Source organism: Rattus rattus, chromosome 1 (assembly GCF_011064425.1).
Source record: "Rattus rattus isolate New Zealand chromosome 1, Rrattus_CSIRO_v1, whole genome shotgun sequence".
NCBI lineage: Eukaryota > Metazoa > Chordata > Mammalia > Rodentia > Muridae > Rattus > Rattus rattus.
In genome coordinates this window covers 161,319,759-161,337,432 of record NC_046154.1, presented here as the reverse complement: position 1 = coordinate 161,337,432, position 17,674 = coordinate 161,319,759, and the positions used below count along the sequence as shown (strand labels likewise).

At 37.3% G+C, this 17,674-nt stretch overlaps 1 protein-coding gene and 1 pseudogene across 1 annotated transcript; one reads left to right on the top strand and one right to left on the bottom strand.

Annotated features, from left to right (window-relative positions):
- Window positions 1-5,332: 5,332 nt before the first annotated feature.
- On the top strand, window positions 5,333-10,550 carry LOC116910019 (annotated as a pseudogene).
- Window positions 10,551-16,299: 5,749 nt separating this feature from the next.
- Window positions 16,300-17,273, bottom strand: LOC116909927 (olfactory receptor 6C76-like). Its single transcript, XM_032913731.1, is given in 2 exon segments — window positions 16,300-17,159; window positions 17,162-17,273. Coding segments are annotated over 2 exon segments (942 nt in total). The 5' UTR covers window positions 17,244-17,273.
- Window positions 17,274-17,674: the final 401 nt, after the last annotated feature.

Sequence of the window (17,674 nt, the reverse complement as noted above, 5' to 3'; positions counted from 1 at the left end):
AGCAAAACCCAAAAGTTAGAGAAGGAAGGACGACAATTGTAGCAATCTGCTCTATTTTGCTAGAACTGTGTGAAGCAGCTGTGCTGGCTTCATGACTCTTGGTGTTTCTAAAGGATATGGCTATGCCAATTCAGAAATATGATTTGGGAATTACAAATACAAAGAATATTAAAAATGTGAAGTTTTCAAAGGAGAAAAAATGGAAAACAAAATAAAATACGATGTTAAATGGAAAAAGAGATGCTAATTTTTGAAGTGAACGGAAACGATTTCTCTCTCTGATTCATAAAGAAATTCCTTTTTATCACTTATTTTATTACTTTATATTCCAGATGTTGCCCCCTTCCCCAGTCTCCCTCTGTCAGAAACCCCTCCACTTTGCCTCTGAGAGGGTGCCTACCCCAAACTGGGGCAACAAGGATTAGGTTTATCCTCTCCAACTAAGGCCAGACAAGGCAGTCCTCTGCTATATAATATGCCTGGAGCCTCAGACCAGCCTGTGATGCTCTTTGGTTGGTGGCTTAGCCTTTGGGAGCTCCCAGGGGTCTGAGTTCTTTGCTCTTCCAATAGGTTTGCCATCTCCTTCAGCTCATTCAATCCTTCCCCTAGCTCTTCCATAGGGGTCTTCAACTTCAGTTCAGTGGTTGGATAAACTTATCTGCACCTGTCACAGCTGCTGGTACAGCCTTTCAGAGGACATCCATGCTAGGCTCACATTTGTAAGCATGGGGTAGATCCCAAATTGGACCAGTCACTGAACAGCCTTTCCTTCAGTCTCTGCTCCATTTTGTCCCTTCATTTTTTTTTTTTAGACAGGAGAAATTATGGGTCAAAAAAATTGAACGTGATTTGGTGACCCCATTTGCTGGTGGTCTCTTTAGGTTCCCTCCCCCCGCTGTTGAGTATTATGTCTAAGGTCATTCCCATTGTCTCCTGAGAACCTCTCACATCTCAGATTTCTGGCACTTTCTAGACGTTCCCCCATGCCCCCATGTCCTCTTGTAGCTGCAAAGTTCCATTCATTCTCCTGGTCCTCTGGGCTTTTCTGCTGTTTACCCTCATGCCTAATCCTTGCCCTTTTCCATTGTCCCTCCCTTTCTCAGTATCTCATGATTATTTTGTTTCCCCTTCTAAGTGTGATTGGAGTATCCTCACCTGGGCCTTCTTTCTTGTTTAACTTCTCAGTGTCTGTAAGTTGTATCCTGGATATTCTGTACTTTTTGGTTAATATCCTCTAGTAACTGAGTACATACTATGCATGTCCTTTAGAGTCTGGGTTATCTCACTCAGGATACTTTCTAGTTCCATCCATGTACCTGCAAAATTTATGGTGCCCTTGTTTTTAAATAGCTGAATAATATTCCTTTGTGTTAGTAAACCACACTTTCTGTATCCATACATTACTTTGGACATAATGTCAAATTAATCCCTTCTGAGGAATAATTACTTTGAGGGTTTATGTTTGTGTTCCCAGTGTGTGAGTCTATCACTGAGACAACAGCATCCAAGTATCCAATACAAACATTTCTCCTATATGCTTTCTCAAAACCTAAAATATTCTGTATTAATGAGTCAACTGAAACTGCACAAAGTGTGACTTTGGTATGAATATTGGAATATATTTTGTAAGTCATATCTTCATTCAGATTACACTACAGCATATCTGTAGGACCAGAGTTATCCATTGAGCACTCTTGCCAGCCTAAGTTTGGGATAATTTCATCAGTGATCTATGGACACCTAAAGGCAACTTTATTCAGTTATTAATTGTTATAGTGTCTATAAGATACTTCCCACTGCTTTAGCACTTTTTTACTCATTTTCATTAGTTATTCTACTAGGAAAATTAGTATGATTATAAGCATTTATTGGATTTTGAAAATATAGAGAAATTGTATATAGTCATGGAAGAATCTAGAAATTATGGAGAAAAGTAACAAGGAGACCTCTGATATAAGATATAGCTTAAAATGAATTATTGAAGAACTATAATAAAGCAAATGGTCAAATTGATGATTAGTGAATAAAATACAGGCATATAGAAGATATTTAATAATATCTAATCGTAAATAATTGCTAAGATAAACTACGGAAATAGTAATGTAGGTAAGAGTTATTGATGTACAAATATTGTTTGGTTTTTTTAAATTGGGTATATTTTAATTTGACATTTCAAATGTTATCACCTTTCCCGATTACCTATCCATAACATCCCTATCTCACCACCCATCCTGCTTCTTCTATGAGGATGCTTCCCCTCCCCAAGCACTCACCCCTTACCGCCTGCCCACCCTGACATTACACTACACTGGGGTATTGAACCTTGACAGGAACAATGGCTTCTTCTCCCATTGGTGCCCAACAAGGCCATCCTCTGCTACATATGGAGCTGGAGCCATAGTTCAGTCCATGTGTACTTTTTGGATGGTGGTCTATTCCCTGAGAGCTCTGGTTGGTTGGTATAGCTGCCCCTTCAGTTTCTTTAATCCTTTCTCTAACTCCTCCAATGTGGATCTCATTTTCAAATCATTGGTTGACTGCAAGCATCTGCCTCTGTATTTTTCATGCTCTGGCAGAGCATATCAGGAAACAGCTATATCAGGCTCCTATCAGCATGCACTTCTTGGTATCAGCAATATTGTCTGGATTTGGTAGCTGTATGTACATGGACTGGATCTCCAGTTGGCGTAGGCTCTATACAGCCATTCCTTCAAACTTTGCTCCAAACTTATTCTCCATATCTTCACCAATGAATATTTTTGTTACTCTTCTAAGAAGGACCAAAGCGTCCACACTTTGGTCATCCTTCTTCTTGAGTATTCTTAACCATGGTTTTAAGCTCTCAGTAACCATGTAGATCTCTGTGTATCACCACATGTGCCTATTACCCCAGCCTATAGGGGCATTAAGACAGGAGGCTTATGGCCTTGTTGAAGACTTGTCTGGCTTTAGATCAGCTAAGAGACCTTCTCTAAAGTAAGAAAATTAAAAAGCCATAGAGCAGGACACTAATCTTGTGATTATACAGCAGACACAGATGCAGAAGCAGTAATTTATTATACAGAAAAAAATGTGAGAAATGATAGCTGATATACAAATTTTACAATACATTTAACCTTATACATAAATTTAGGGTTAGAAGAATAATAGTATACTGGCCCAAGCCCAGGGAAATTCAAACTTTAAAATTTAAAACATGCTTTTTTAAGATTATCTTTTAAATTATAATTGCATATTTTCCTTTTCCTTGTTAAATCTCTAACCACCCCCCATATCCCTACCTTATTCTTTTTCAAATTCATTGATTCTTTGTAATTCATTAATGATTTATATAACCACACTTAAATACTGTTTGTATTTAGTTTTTGAGACTGAAGTTAGGGACCCCTATGGAAGAATAAGGGAAGGATTGAAGGAGCTGAAGCAGAGGATGCCCCATAGGAAAGTTAGCAATCTCAAGTAACCTAGATTCCTAGGAGATCCCAGAGACTGAACCAGCAATCAGGCAGCACCCATGGACTGGTCCAAGGTCTCTGGCACATATATAACAGAGTACTGCCTAGTGTGGAGAAGATGCACCTAATCCTGGAGAGAATTGAGGCCCCAGGGAAGGGAGATATCAAGAGTAGAAAAAGAGCAGAAGCATCCTTTCAGAAGCAAGGCTGAGAGGAAACGGGGTTAGGAACTGTGTGGGATGAACAGGGGAAGGCAGTGACTGAATATATATATATATATATATATATATATATATATATATATATATATATATATATATATGCATAAATTTCCATTAAGTTATGTACAAAGAAGTTATGTATATATAAGTATATACATCCAAGCAAACTTTAAAATAAAATTACTGCTTTTAAAGATTTAACATTTTCATTTTTTAATTGATTTATATTTTTTAATTAGTTAAACACAGGTGTGGTGAGTATGCATAGCCCAAGAAGTGTCAATATTTGGATATATGACCTTGTTGGAGTAGGTGAGCCACTGTTGCCCTGGGCTTTAAAACCCTCATCCTAGCTGCTTTGGAAGTCAATCTTCTCCTTGCTGCCTTTCGATGAAGATGTAGAACTCTAAATATCTAAGAGTTGCTTTGGTCATGGTGTCTGTTGATAGCAGTACAACCCTACCTGTCAAAATGGGTTGGTGTTAGAAGGAGATAACTTTAAAATGATTGTTTGGCATTCCATAAGATGGCTCAGTGAATAAGGATGTCAAGGAATCTTAATTCAACTACATGGCTATCCTGGCAAGGAATCACATACAAAGGTCTGTGTGACCCTGCTGGTGGTACACAAACATGCCCTTAATATACATCTTTAATCCTTCAAGCTGGAATACAGATTTGTCTTTAGTACACACTTTTATCTCCAAGAATTAAGTCTATGAAGGACAGAGAATATGACAAATCAGAGAAAAATTTGACATAACGAATCAGAAATAAGAAAGGCCCAACTCTCATGAGAACATACAGGAAAGAATACATAAGAACAGAGAGGGAGAAAAGAGAGTTCATTTTGCTAAGTTCATTTCCAATAGTTTAGGGGAAGTTTTCCAGAAGAAGCTGCAAGTTGGTGCCAATTGTCACGAGTCCTTGGAAGTAGCCAGAAACCACCAGAATGTCATGAAAATTTCTTAAGTGTTATCTTTAAGAGTTCACAATAAGTTATGATCAGTGAGAAAGACAGTGTGAACCAATACCACACTGTCATCAGGTAACACTAGCATCAGCAAAGCCCAATAAGACCAGTGAAGAGTGGCAAGGGTAACCAATGCCATCACATTTTCTGCTGTCTCTTGGGTTAACTTATATCATTTCCAAACATCAAGTTTCTTCTCAAGCATCCTCTCTAGCAAAACACCACATGCCTTTTTTTAGGCAGCTTCTACAAAAACTTCACATGTCTATTTTCAACAAAATTATCCTCCGACATGCCTGCTTCAGCAAAATATCCTTTCTTAAGACAGCCTCCAGAAATATTTTACATGACACAACTGAGTCTCCAAAGAAATGAGAAATTTACATTACACACACACACACACACACACACACACACACAGCCTTTAATGTGATAAAAATTTAATCTATTGTAAAATTATTGTTTTTAATATAGTAGAAATACCGGGGCTACATTTCCATTGAGATATTTACAAATAAAATGATTAAGCTGTAAAGATGTGAGGCCCCCAAACACATCTACAGCAGAGGATGCAGGATCTGGACTGTCAGAGAAGAAGCACATAACCCTCAAGAAGTTGGAGCAAAGGTCAGGGGGGTGAGGAAATCTTTGTGGAGACAAGGGCTGGGGGAAGGAGTAATGGGATGTGGAAATGTCAGAGGGTAGACCAGGAGGAGGATAAATTCTGGACTGTAAAGGGATTAAATATTGTTTTTTTTTAAAGGAAAGGACAAAGTGATAAAAAGGAATCTTATATTACCTTTTTAATCATTAAAAAATGAAATATGTATTTTATTTACAGAAAGGATCTTTTTATGTAGCCCAAGTTCACTTCAGATTTCTGATTAGCCTATATAAAAGTTCATGACTCTTATTCCAATTATAAGGCAGCAACATCTGGCCAGGGAGCAAGTCCTATCAATGCTTACACATTCCTTGACACCCAAGTCACCAGCCTTGTGTCACAGGAAGGATTCTACAGAAGCCAGTCTTGGGAAGCTCAGGCAGACTCTTTTTTGGTAACATGGGATGAACACATCAGCACCCTAAATAAGACTTTAGTACTACAAACTAAGTCCCAAACAGTTTGGGCCATAGAAATCAGTTGCAGGAGTGACAAATTGTCAATCTGCCAGGAGCCCAGACATTTGTTTACTTGGTAGAAGCTTGACATATTTGTGTATTCTAGTAACATTGTCCTGTGTTTTCCTTTTCTCTCAGTTGTCAACCAAACAGCTAAATTTAGTGTTTGCTCTCTCTATGTCTTTGAGCAGCACCACGCTTGCATACTTATCTATTAGTATCAACAAAAAAAAAGTTTGGATTGAATTTTGAAATTTTTAAAGGAATGATTTCTTTTTGTTTAAATATTATAATATAATGAAATCACCTCTCCACCCCCTTTCTCCATCCATACTCTTCTGTATAACCATCCTTGCCATTTTAAAGTCTTGGCCTCTCTTATCAAAAGTTAAATGTTATCTATAATCTTATCTATCATGATCATGTGATTTACATATAATATGGAAAAATGAAGCTGCTAAGGATAAATTGCCAGTAAATCCTTAAAATTTAAAATTAGGACAGTTAGTAACTTAATAAAAACCATACTAAGGAATCCAAGGTAAGAATAAAGTGGAATATACGGGTTAATTGTTCATCTAAATACCCTCTGAATAATAATCATAGATCTCAGCTTTCGCTATAGAATTAGGTTTGCATTAAAAGTCCCACATTTAAAATAAGTCATTTTCACATTTTCTGAATTAAAAATATTTTACAGACCAAAAAGATCCAAAGATTCTAAAACATTGGTCAAAAATACAATGTTGAGAAGATAAATACACTTATTGCAATCCTTTTTTTTTCTTTTTTTTTTTTTTTTCGGGCCTGGGGCCCGACCCCGGGGCCTTGTGTTTGCTCCGCAAGTGCCCTACCGCTGGGCTAAATCCCCAACCCTGATAAATACACTTATTAAAATGACAAAAAAATGTAAAAATACAGCTTATTATCGACTATTAAAAGATTCTTATTAGGATACAGAAATTTAATTTTGAGTCTCCAATAGACTTTAACCTATAACAGAAAAATCTTGTAAAAGGATTAAATTCTTAAAATGCTTAGGTTTCACTGAAGAAACGTAAATACAAGAGTCTATAAACTTAAGAGTGAAAAAAGATGTGGGAGGATTTAGAGGGAAGAAGATAAAGGTTTGAGTGTTATAATTCTATTTTGATTAAAATGGATAAAACTAATAAATACATACAGTTATTACTATTCTTTATATTTAAAATTTGTTGGAAACTATAATATAATCACATCAATTATTCTCCTCCCATACATTTCCAAATACCTCCTTTGCTCTTTTTAAGTTATGGCTTCTAATTCCTTAAATATACATCATATACATATACATAATGTACATTTCCATATATAAATGTATTATAAGCATATACACATAATATATAATACACATAATATATACACATATGTATATATATTATACATACACACACACATATACACACATATATATACATATATATATTTCTAAAGGTATATAGTATATAAGTTTTTTCAAGGCTGATCATTTGGAATTGTCTAACCAATTGGTGTGCTTTTCTTCATGAAAGATCATTTCTCCATATCTCAACATTACTTAATTGCTGTAGTTTCTTGTTTAATGGTGATACAACATGAACATTTTCACCTCACTGTTAGCATGTCTAGTGGTATTTTCCTTATTAAGGTCATGTTTAGTTAGCCATGTTGGTTAGACTTATAAAATAGTTGCCTATACATTCACAGATCATTATATTTGATCCTATTTCAAGGAAACATCATTTCAACATACAGAAATATTTACAGAAAAGTATACAGGATGAAAATCAGAAATTTTGGTGCCCAGTCCCAGTTGATATATCTATAGCAGAATTTCTCTCCCTAAGGCTCAAGGTTTCTGGCAGAAGAGAGGGATGTTTGTAAGAAATAGATGAATAAAGAGTTTGCTGTAATACTGCGCCTACAGAAATGTCATTAGCAACACACATGAATTCTCATACAAGGGTGCCTAAGCATTGTTTGTATTTAGAAAACAATCAAAAATACTTTCCAGATAGGCTAAAGGATATCTTATATCAAACAAAGAGTATTTGGAAGTTTTCAGAGTATAAAAATGCACATAAATGAATGCATACACGCAGAATACATAACACACATACATATATAAATCCATACTTATAGTTATTTAATTGCTGTTCCATGGTACACAAATATGTTTAACATATTTCTTCTTAAAAAGATAAAATCTGCAATTTTCAGGCAGCACCAAATGATGAACATCTCTAGAATGAATGGCATAAGTGCAGTAAGAACAGAGTAAGAGAAAACCCAACCGCAAGAATCAGGAGTGTGAACTAGGACAGCCTGTTGCCAACACTAGAACTGTCCTTTGCTGCCTACACACAGTCCGAGTTTGAGGAGGCAATAAGAAGTACCTTGCCCTGAGGTTGGATGTGGGGAACTTTTCCTGGGGCTTTTTGTGTTGTACTTGAAAAACAACACGAGTGAAGAATTGCATTGTGCTTATAGACAGTACACTACACCAACAGTCTCACTATGCATTGCCCCTGGGCCACAATAAGGGAGCAAATCTGACTCCTGAGGAGAAAGAGATTTTAAACAAACAAACCAAAAACAAACCAAAAATGATAAAAGAAAGTCCAAAAGAAATATGACAAAAGAAAAAGTAATGCAAAATCAGCAGTCTTGTGGAGGAGCAATTCCAGCAGGGCAAGCTTCTTGTCTGCATTTTCTCAACAGCAGGCTAGAGTGGCAGAGCACATGGCTATGTGCTTGGAGGCAAGGACTTTGAGTTCTATCTGCTAAAAAATGAATTGTTGACTGAAGAATATCGAATGGCTGTGAAGCACCTAAAGACATGTTCAACATCCTTAGTCATCTGGGAAATATAAAGCAAAACAACCCTGAGATTCTACTTCACACCAGTCAGAATGGCTAATAACAAAAACTCAGGTGACAGCAGATGCTTGCAAGGATATGGAGAAAGAGGAACACTCTTCCATTGTTGGTGGGATTGCAACATAATACAACCACACTAGAAATCAGTATGGAAGTTCCTCAAAAAATTGGATGTAGTACTACCTGAGAATCCAGCTATACTACTCCTGGGCATACACCCAAAAGATGCTCCAACATACAACAGAGACACATGCTCCACTATGTTCATAGAAGACTTATTTATAAATGCCAGAAGCTTGAAAGAATCCAGATGTCCTTCAACAGAGGAATGGATACAGAAAATGCGGTACAGTAACACAATGGAGTACTGCTCAGATTTAGAAGCAATGATTTCTTGAAATTCTTAGGTAAATGCATGGAACTAGAAAATATCCTGGTTGAGGTAACCCAATCACAAATTACAAAAGGATACACATGATATGTACTCACAGATAAGTGGATATTAGCCCAAAAGCTCAGAATAGCCAAGATACAATTCACAGACCACATGAAGCTCCAGTAGAAGGAAGAACAAAGTTTGGAAGCTTCAATCCATCTTAGAACCGGAACATAATACTCACTAGAGGAAGTAGAGAGACAAAGTGTGCAGCAAAACCTGAAGGAAAGGCCATCCAAAATGGTACCACCTAGGGATCCATCACAAATACAGTCCCCTAACCCAGACACTATTGCTGATGCCAAGAAGTGCATGCTGATGGGAGCCTGATATAGCTGTCTATTGAGAGGCCAGCAAAAGCCTGACAAATACAAAGGTCGATGCTTGCAGCCAACTATTAGACTGAGAACAGGGTCCCCAGTGGATGAGTTAGAGAAAGGACTGAAGGAACTGAAGTGGTTTGCAACCCCATAGGAAGAACAACAACATCAACTTACCAGACCCTCCAGAGCTTCTGGGGACTAAACCACCAACAGAAGAGTATACATGGAGTGACTCATGGCTCCAGCCAAATATGTAGCAGAAGATGACCTTGTTGGGGGATTTCTGGGACGAGAAGCCCTTGGTCTTGTGAAGGCTTGATGCCACAATATAGAGGAATGCCAGGGCAGGGAGGCGGGAGGGAGTAGATGGGTGTGTGGGTGGGGGAACACTCTTATAGAAAGAGGTGGAGGGTGCGTGGGGAAAAATGGATGGTTCCAGCTCTATATGTCCAATTTCTAGTAGTCTTAGCTAAGGTCACCCTCATAAATTTTTAGTAGTTTCCATTACCCTAAGTTTTTATATCATTCCAGAGACACCCTTATTACAGTTACCTCTCTCGGTATTCACTACCTTCCTTCCCTGCCATCAAACCTCTCCAACTCCTACTCCTGCTCTTCCTCCAGCCAATATCCTTTTACCATCCTCCAAAAGTATATTCTATCTCATGTACTCAGTGAGATTCAACTATAATTCATTGTTGCTACTTTTAAGTTACCTTTTGGTCCTTTTCCTATAATAATGCAAGATTTCCACTGAAGGCATTTGGACACCAACCCAGGCACAAACCCTTCAACCTACAATTTGTTCTGCCTAGATGCACATGAGTAAAGTTGGGACAGAAATTGAGGAAATGGCAAAAAAATGACTACTCTAACTTGAGACCCAGTTGCCATAAGAGGGAGACTACATCTGACTTCAATGATATTCTGCTACACTTACAGGCAAGAGCCCAGCATAACCATTATCAGAGAGGTATTGCCAAGAGACAGATGAAAACAAATGGTAGAGAACCACAGATAAATATTAGGCAGAGATTAAGGAATCCAGTGGAAGAAGAGAAGGAAGAACTATGGGAACCAGAAGGGAAAAGGATACCACAGAAAGCTGAAAGATTCAACTAACCTGGCTGCATACAGGCCCAAAGAAACTGAACCAACAACCAGGGAGCAAGCATGGGACTAACCTAGGTCCTCTGACCATAAGTAACAGTTGTACAGTTTGGCCTTATATGAAACTCCTTATAGCAGGAGCAGGTGCTGTCTCTGACTCTGTTGCTTGCCTTTGAGGCCCTTTTCCCTACTGGGCTGCCTCTTTTGGCCTCAATTAGAGATGATGCTCCTAGTCATAATGCAACTTGATAGGCCAAGGAGGGTTGATATTCATAGGTGGGGTTCTCCTTTTCTGATGGAAGGGAGGAGGAGTGGATTAGGGGGATATAAGAGGGTGGGGAAGGACTTGGATTTGTGGAGGGAGGGGAAACTGAGGTCAGGAAGTAAAGTAAATAAATTAAGTAATTAAAAATAAAACTATCATTGTTCCCATTGGCTAGACAAACAAATAAACAAATAAACATAAATACAACCATAAACACAAAACTAAAAAGAAATCATGTTCCTAGTTGCAAGAAAAGAAGATAAAATGCTTTAAAATAAATGTAACTGAGATGTTTTCCTCCATACTGAAAACTGCATTAACTGAAGAATAAAAAGATTCAAGTAAATATAATTCCTATCAATGACTAGAAGACAATATTTTAATGATGCATGCATTCAATTCAAAATCCTACGAAAATTCTTACAGAAGTTTTCACTGAAATAGAAACTTTAGTTTTCATGGATGGCCCAAAGAGTACAAATCAGAAAACACCAAGCATCCTGATTTTAAACTACACTAGAAAGACACAGTGATTAAAACATTCTGGTACTCAACAAAATTGAAAACTCATAAATGAATTCATTTCTGAATAAGTAAATTTTTTAGGATTTATTTTCAGTTTTAATTCTGTATATTTAAGTTTCACTGTGAAGGCTTGTATACTAACTTGAGAAATAAAAAAAGAAGCATTTTTAAACCTGAAAAACGAGCTGAATGCATATTTTCCAAGTAATGTGGAATCAAGGGCAGTGGAGTACATCTGTAATCCTAGCATTCAGGAGTCTGAATCAGATACCATATGCCTGGAGCACATAGCTCGAAAATGTTTTTATCAAGAAAAAGCAAAAAGTTGTGAGACTGTTATTTCCCACGTAAAATAGATCAAGGTGTTGAGTATCAGAGGAGAAACTCTATATGTGTGTATGTGCCATTGGGAATGTTAAAATGATGCAAATCTTATAAAAATATTCTCACTGTTCCTCTGAAAACATAAAATGAGAGCTAACTAAGGTTGCCAGGGTCAATCAAGCAGGTAAGGATATTGGACACCACGCCTGACAACTGGACCATACAGTATGAAAGAACAGAATTGACTCTTTCCAGTTGTTTTCAGGCCTGATGCCAGTGTCCTGTGGAGCATGACACATACTCTTTCGAATATACATGTAAATTAATAAATAACTCTGAAAATCATTTAAAAGATAGAGGTATCAATGTTGCACTAATCACATCACCATACAATAATGTTATGTATTCAAAATTCACGAGTCAAGACATACCTATATGCACATTACATCATCTTTCACAGGAATCAAAATGGTCAAACAAATTTAATGTTCATTGAGAAGTTAGTGGATAAAAGTGTGTCATATACATAGGCTTGGATATTATTCAGCATAAAACAATAAGGAAATATTCCCATGCAACATGCCATAGATGAACTTGGAAGACACTATACAAACTCAATGATACTCTGCATTTCCACCACCATACAATAATGAAAATATTCAAAATAGAATGATGTCATTGGGTATGGATGAAGACTTTGAATGTGGAGCTGATTTTGAAAATTTAAATTTTCAGTTATGACAGGTACATAACTATAGAGAGATACTGTATAAACCTTTGCTTATAATTGACACCATTATGTTGTGCATTTACTTGTGTGAGGAGAGTGGATTTATTGCAAAGTTTACTAACCAAAGATTTAAAAAAACACATAAAAAACTAAGTGGAGAGAAGAAACTTTGTAAGAGTAGTTGTTTATTACTTTAACTATGCTAACGGTTGAATGGATGTGTACATTCAAATGATAATATGGTTTTCTGTCTTAACTAAGTGCAATTTTTAATATATCAATTATGCTTCAATGCCCATGATAAAGGTCGAGAACTTTAAAAGTGAAAACATTGCAGTCCTTATAGAAGATATAAAATTATTGTACATAAAAACAGGAAGGAGCCCAGTCCCAGTGAAGACATGTTCAATACTCTTCCACACCTAAGGCTCAGGGTCCTTTGTGAAAGAGTGGAAAGAAAGACAGTAGGAGCCAAAGGATAAGGTACTTTGCTGTGAGATCAACGAACATGATACCTGTAGAGAGAATTTTTTGTGCATTGTGTAGAGACATCGCCTGTCAATAAAAAACCTAATGCCAATGGACAGAAGCAGGTAGCCAGAGTGAGAAAGAGTGAAAGAGAGAGAGAGTGAGAGAGCAGAGAGAGAGAGAGAGAGAGAGAGAGAGAGAGAGAGAGATGGAGACAGAGAGACAGTGAAAGAAACAGAAAAAGAGACAGAGACAGAGACAGAGAACAAGAGAGAGGGGAGTGGTAATTGATTCTGAGAAAGAGTCAGACATGGGAGATTTGCCCAGACTCTGAGGAAATTAGATATACGGAGGTAACAAGACAAAGCTTATGGCTTAGTCATTTATTAATAAATGATTAGTCTCAGAGTCATTGTTCTGGGAACACAGAGGCCATGTAGAAAACCATATGACTACATATACCAAAGACACATCATCATGGATAGGAAAAAAACCCTGGAAGCTTGCACCATATGCAAAAACATTGAGGGAAGCTGGGTTCAGGAAAGGTGGTCATCCCTAGGGAAGAGGACACAAATTTGTTTTCTAGTGACAAAAGGTCATCCATGAAAATATACATACAAGTAACATTGCATGCACTGAGCAGGTTATATTTAGGAATATATGTATTCAATTCATATGGATCCATGCAATAAAGATAGTGAGAAAATGAGATACACTTGAGTGGGAATCGCAAGGGTTATATGGAAGGCTTGGAAGGGAATAAATGGAAAAGAAAAATATAATTATATTATAAGCTTAAGGTAAAATTAAAACAATGGAGAACAAAAAGCAGGAGAAGCTGCATGAGCAAGGACTAACATAACATGTCCTGGGCACAGAAGCATCTGCTCTCACCTGCTAAACTAGGCAAGATTTCTTAGAACTTCTGTGCTTCTCCTATGTTTTCAATTGGTCAGGTTGTATTTTCCTCTGTGTTTCAATGTTTATTTGGAAACTAACTCTCTCTCTCTCTCTCTCTCTCTCTCTCTCTCTCTCTCTCTCTCTCTCTCTCTCTCTTGGCTATGGGGCACAGGGTTTCTCCTTTGTAGCCCTGCTGTCCTGGGACTCACTCTATAGACCAGGCTGAATCACTTGCCTCTGCCTCCCAACTTCTAGCAGTAAAGATGTGGTCCACCACTGTCAAACTCTAATATTTTAGGTAATACTGAGCACCTTTATTTACACCTCTCATCTGGGATGTCAGCATGCTGTCTGTGTGCCCCTCAGGGTAGGGAAAATGCAAGGGCAATAGGATGCATTTTTTTCCATACTGCTGGGGTGCCTAAGTGCCAACATGTGCCATTCAGGGGAGGCAAAAACCAGCCTAAGATAGGTGTCCCAGCAGGTGTTTCTCCAGGTAAGAAACAGCAGGGGCTGGGAAAGAAGCTGTGTTTCTCAAACTCCTGTACACCTAGACACTGCTGGAAACTGTGAAGAGTTGAGAATGGTGTTTCTCATCCTCCTGTATACCTAGTCACTACTTGGGGATCTTAGGAGTTGGGAACAGAAGTCCTGGACACTATGAGCCCAGGATAGAGGGAATCCAGCTGGAGTGACAACAGTTTATAGGGGCTTCTATGGGAGGCTTAGGTGTGGCTCTAAATGATAAATGGCTTCTCCTTTCTCCCATGGCAATCCTTGATGGGGACAGTCCTTGCTTGTCCGAACTGCTCTATTCATGGTGGATGGGGATGTATACATCTTACTCAGGGTGAGCAAGAGATTAAATACCTTTTTCAGGAAGGCATGCCTATGAAGGGAAGCTCATTGTCTAAGCACGTGGGACCTATTTAGATACCTCATTTACATGGAGAACTTTAAGTTCTGTGTAACATGACTGGTTGTCATGTTCTTAGTGGAGTGTTGTGGTCACATTTTCCAGAAGAGGATCCTGGCTCAGAGCTAGTTTGAATTCCTGTTGTTCTCAATTATGAGATTTACCAGGGTTCTGAACTTGCTACTACTACCTTACCAGTTCTTCTGCTTGGTGACATATAGTGTAGTGGGACACTCCACCAGTCCCACTACAATATACAAACCTTTCAAAAGTAGACTAGGACACCTGAAATGAAGACAATAGATTTAGCAAGGACACAATACAGATACTAAAATTACTAAATCACTCCCTTTGGTAAGGGAGATATCTAGAGAGGTTTATTACAGAGACTTCGGGTTTTCCCAAAATTTAAGATTTTTTAAAATAAATATGTTATTGCCCATGTATTTCAGTAATAACTGTAATTAGAACATTTTGGCAAGCATAAAATTGTTCTTTTTCCAATATATTTTAATTGAAGCAGAATCACATCCCTTTCACTTCTCTTTCCTTCCTGAGGAAATAACAACTAAACAGTTATTCTTAATACTGTATTTTATTTTTGTTGTTTAAGCTACTATAAAAATAAAATCACAATAAATATGAAAATGTTCTAAAAACAATAGCTTGCAAAGTAAACATTTTTCTGTTACTTTGCTATCATCAACATAAACAGAATCTATTTTGAATCTTTAAGTGTATTTTAATAAATTTTAAGTTGTTTCATAATCAGTACAAAAATTTGTATCTCCCTTTTCCTTTGAATATTGTATTTTTTTGTTTTTCTTTTTTCTTTATTGAGAAATCCATACTATTAATGTACTATTTATATGTATTGGTAATTCTTATTTCCCATATTGTATTCCTCAATTGGTGCAGTCATGTCCATTGGAATTAGTGAGAGCTATGAAGCCAGCACAGCTACTTGACACATTTCCAGCAAAGCTGAGCAAATTTCTCCAATCCTGGTACCTCATTCTCTAACTTTTGGATTTTGGTATTTGCATGTTATACTTTTTTGGGGTGGACTCTCTGCAATATGATTTACTTTCTGGATTTCCTGAGAAAATTTTGTCTGAGTTTTTTTTTTTAAACCTTAGAATTCACTTAATATGACCCATGTTTAGAGTCTTCCTTTTTCTCTCGAGATCAATAAACAGAGAAAAGCACATAGCTAGATGAAGCCATTTTTCCAGGTATCTTCCGTTGTGCAAACTCAAACAGTATAATTGGTGCAGGGTAACCAGGGTCAACTGAAAAATGCTGACAGGCCAGATAACAGATTCAAGGTCTTAATTTTTATACCCTTAGAACTCTCTGAAAATGTAGTTCAAAGATATAGGATTGTACTGGGTACACTCAAGGAGGAATAAATCTTAGTAAATAAGATTGATTGACTAAAATAAAACTTTTGTACTTTATAGCACAGATGGTGAAACATATATTTCAAAAAAGCTAGGTATTAGTTTTCTATTCTTAAAAAACTTGATTCAGATAATTTTGTTTGTCTAAAATGCTTTAAATACACAAACATTGCTAGCCGAAAAGTAGACTGTCATACATAAATGTATTTGCTTCTTTCATTTGTAAGCTAAATAAGATCAGCATTTTGAAGAAGCTTTCTTCTCACAAGATCCTTAAATGCTTGTTTCACCTGTTGGTTCCTTAAAGTATAGATAAAAGGATTCAGCATGGGAGCAACAGACGTGTTGAGCATAGCCACCCACTTTGTCAAAGCAACTCCAACCTTGGCAGATGTTTTCACATAGATGAAGATGCAGCTTCTATAGGATATGGAGACAACAATCATGTGTGAGGAGCAGGTTGCAAAGGCCTTTTCCCTTTGTTTGGCTGAGGGAAATTTCAGAATAGTTCTGAGAATACAGGTGTAAGAGAGAATTATCAGCATCAGTGTGGTCATAAGTGTGACCAAAGCTAATATAAAGCTCATAAGCTCCAAAATGCTTGTGTCTGTGCAGGATATTTGCAGCAAAGGGGCAGAGTCATATGTAAAGTGGTCAATAATGTTGGAGTCACAGAAATCTAACTCTAGGCACATGGCCAGTGGAGGAAAAATTACCAAGAAACCAGCCAGCCAAGAGCTGATGATGAGCTGGTGGCAGATCTTACTACTGATGATGGTTGTGTAGTGCAGGGCCTTGCAAATTGCCACATAGCGATCATAGGACATGGATGCCAGAAGGAAAAACTCTGTTGAGCCAAGGAAGATACAGAAAAATAGTTGGGCAGCACAAGCATTATGGGAGATTGACTTGTCCTTAGTTAGGATGCTGACCAAAAACCTAGGGTTACAGACAGAAGTAAATGAAATTTCTAAGAAGGAGAAATTCCTGAGGAAGAAATACATGGGAGTCTTCAGGTGGGAATCCAGCAGTGTGAGTGTAATGATGGTTAAATTTCCAGTAACGCTCAGCACATATGTGACAAACAAAAAAAGAAAATCACAACCTGAAGCTCAGGATCATCTGTCAGACCCAGAAGGATGAAGTATGTCACTGAAGTTCTGCTCCTCATCTCTGACGGTTTGTCTACAACAAATCTAATTGATAAATTAACACAGAAAAAATGGAAACACAAACGTGAGTCACAACAAGTGAAGCATCTCTCTCTCTCTCTCTCTCTCTCTCTCTCTCTCTCTCTCTCTTTCTCTCTCTCTCCCCTTTCTGTGTGTGTGTGTGTCTGTGTGTGTGTGTGTGTGTGAGTGTGTGTGTGAGTGTGTGTGTGTGTCTGCCACTTTATCTCTCTGTCCCCCTCTTTCTGCATCTTATATTGTCTACATTTGATCATATCTCTGAAGATACATTTTCCATATTTAAAGGAAGAATATTCTATGTTTCATTCTGTCACTATCAATTTTAATATTATATAGATAGTACAAATTGAATATAAATTCTTTTAATACTTCATTATTGACATTCTTTTCCTTTGTCATCTTTTCTATAAAA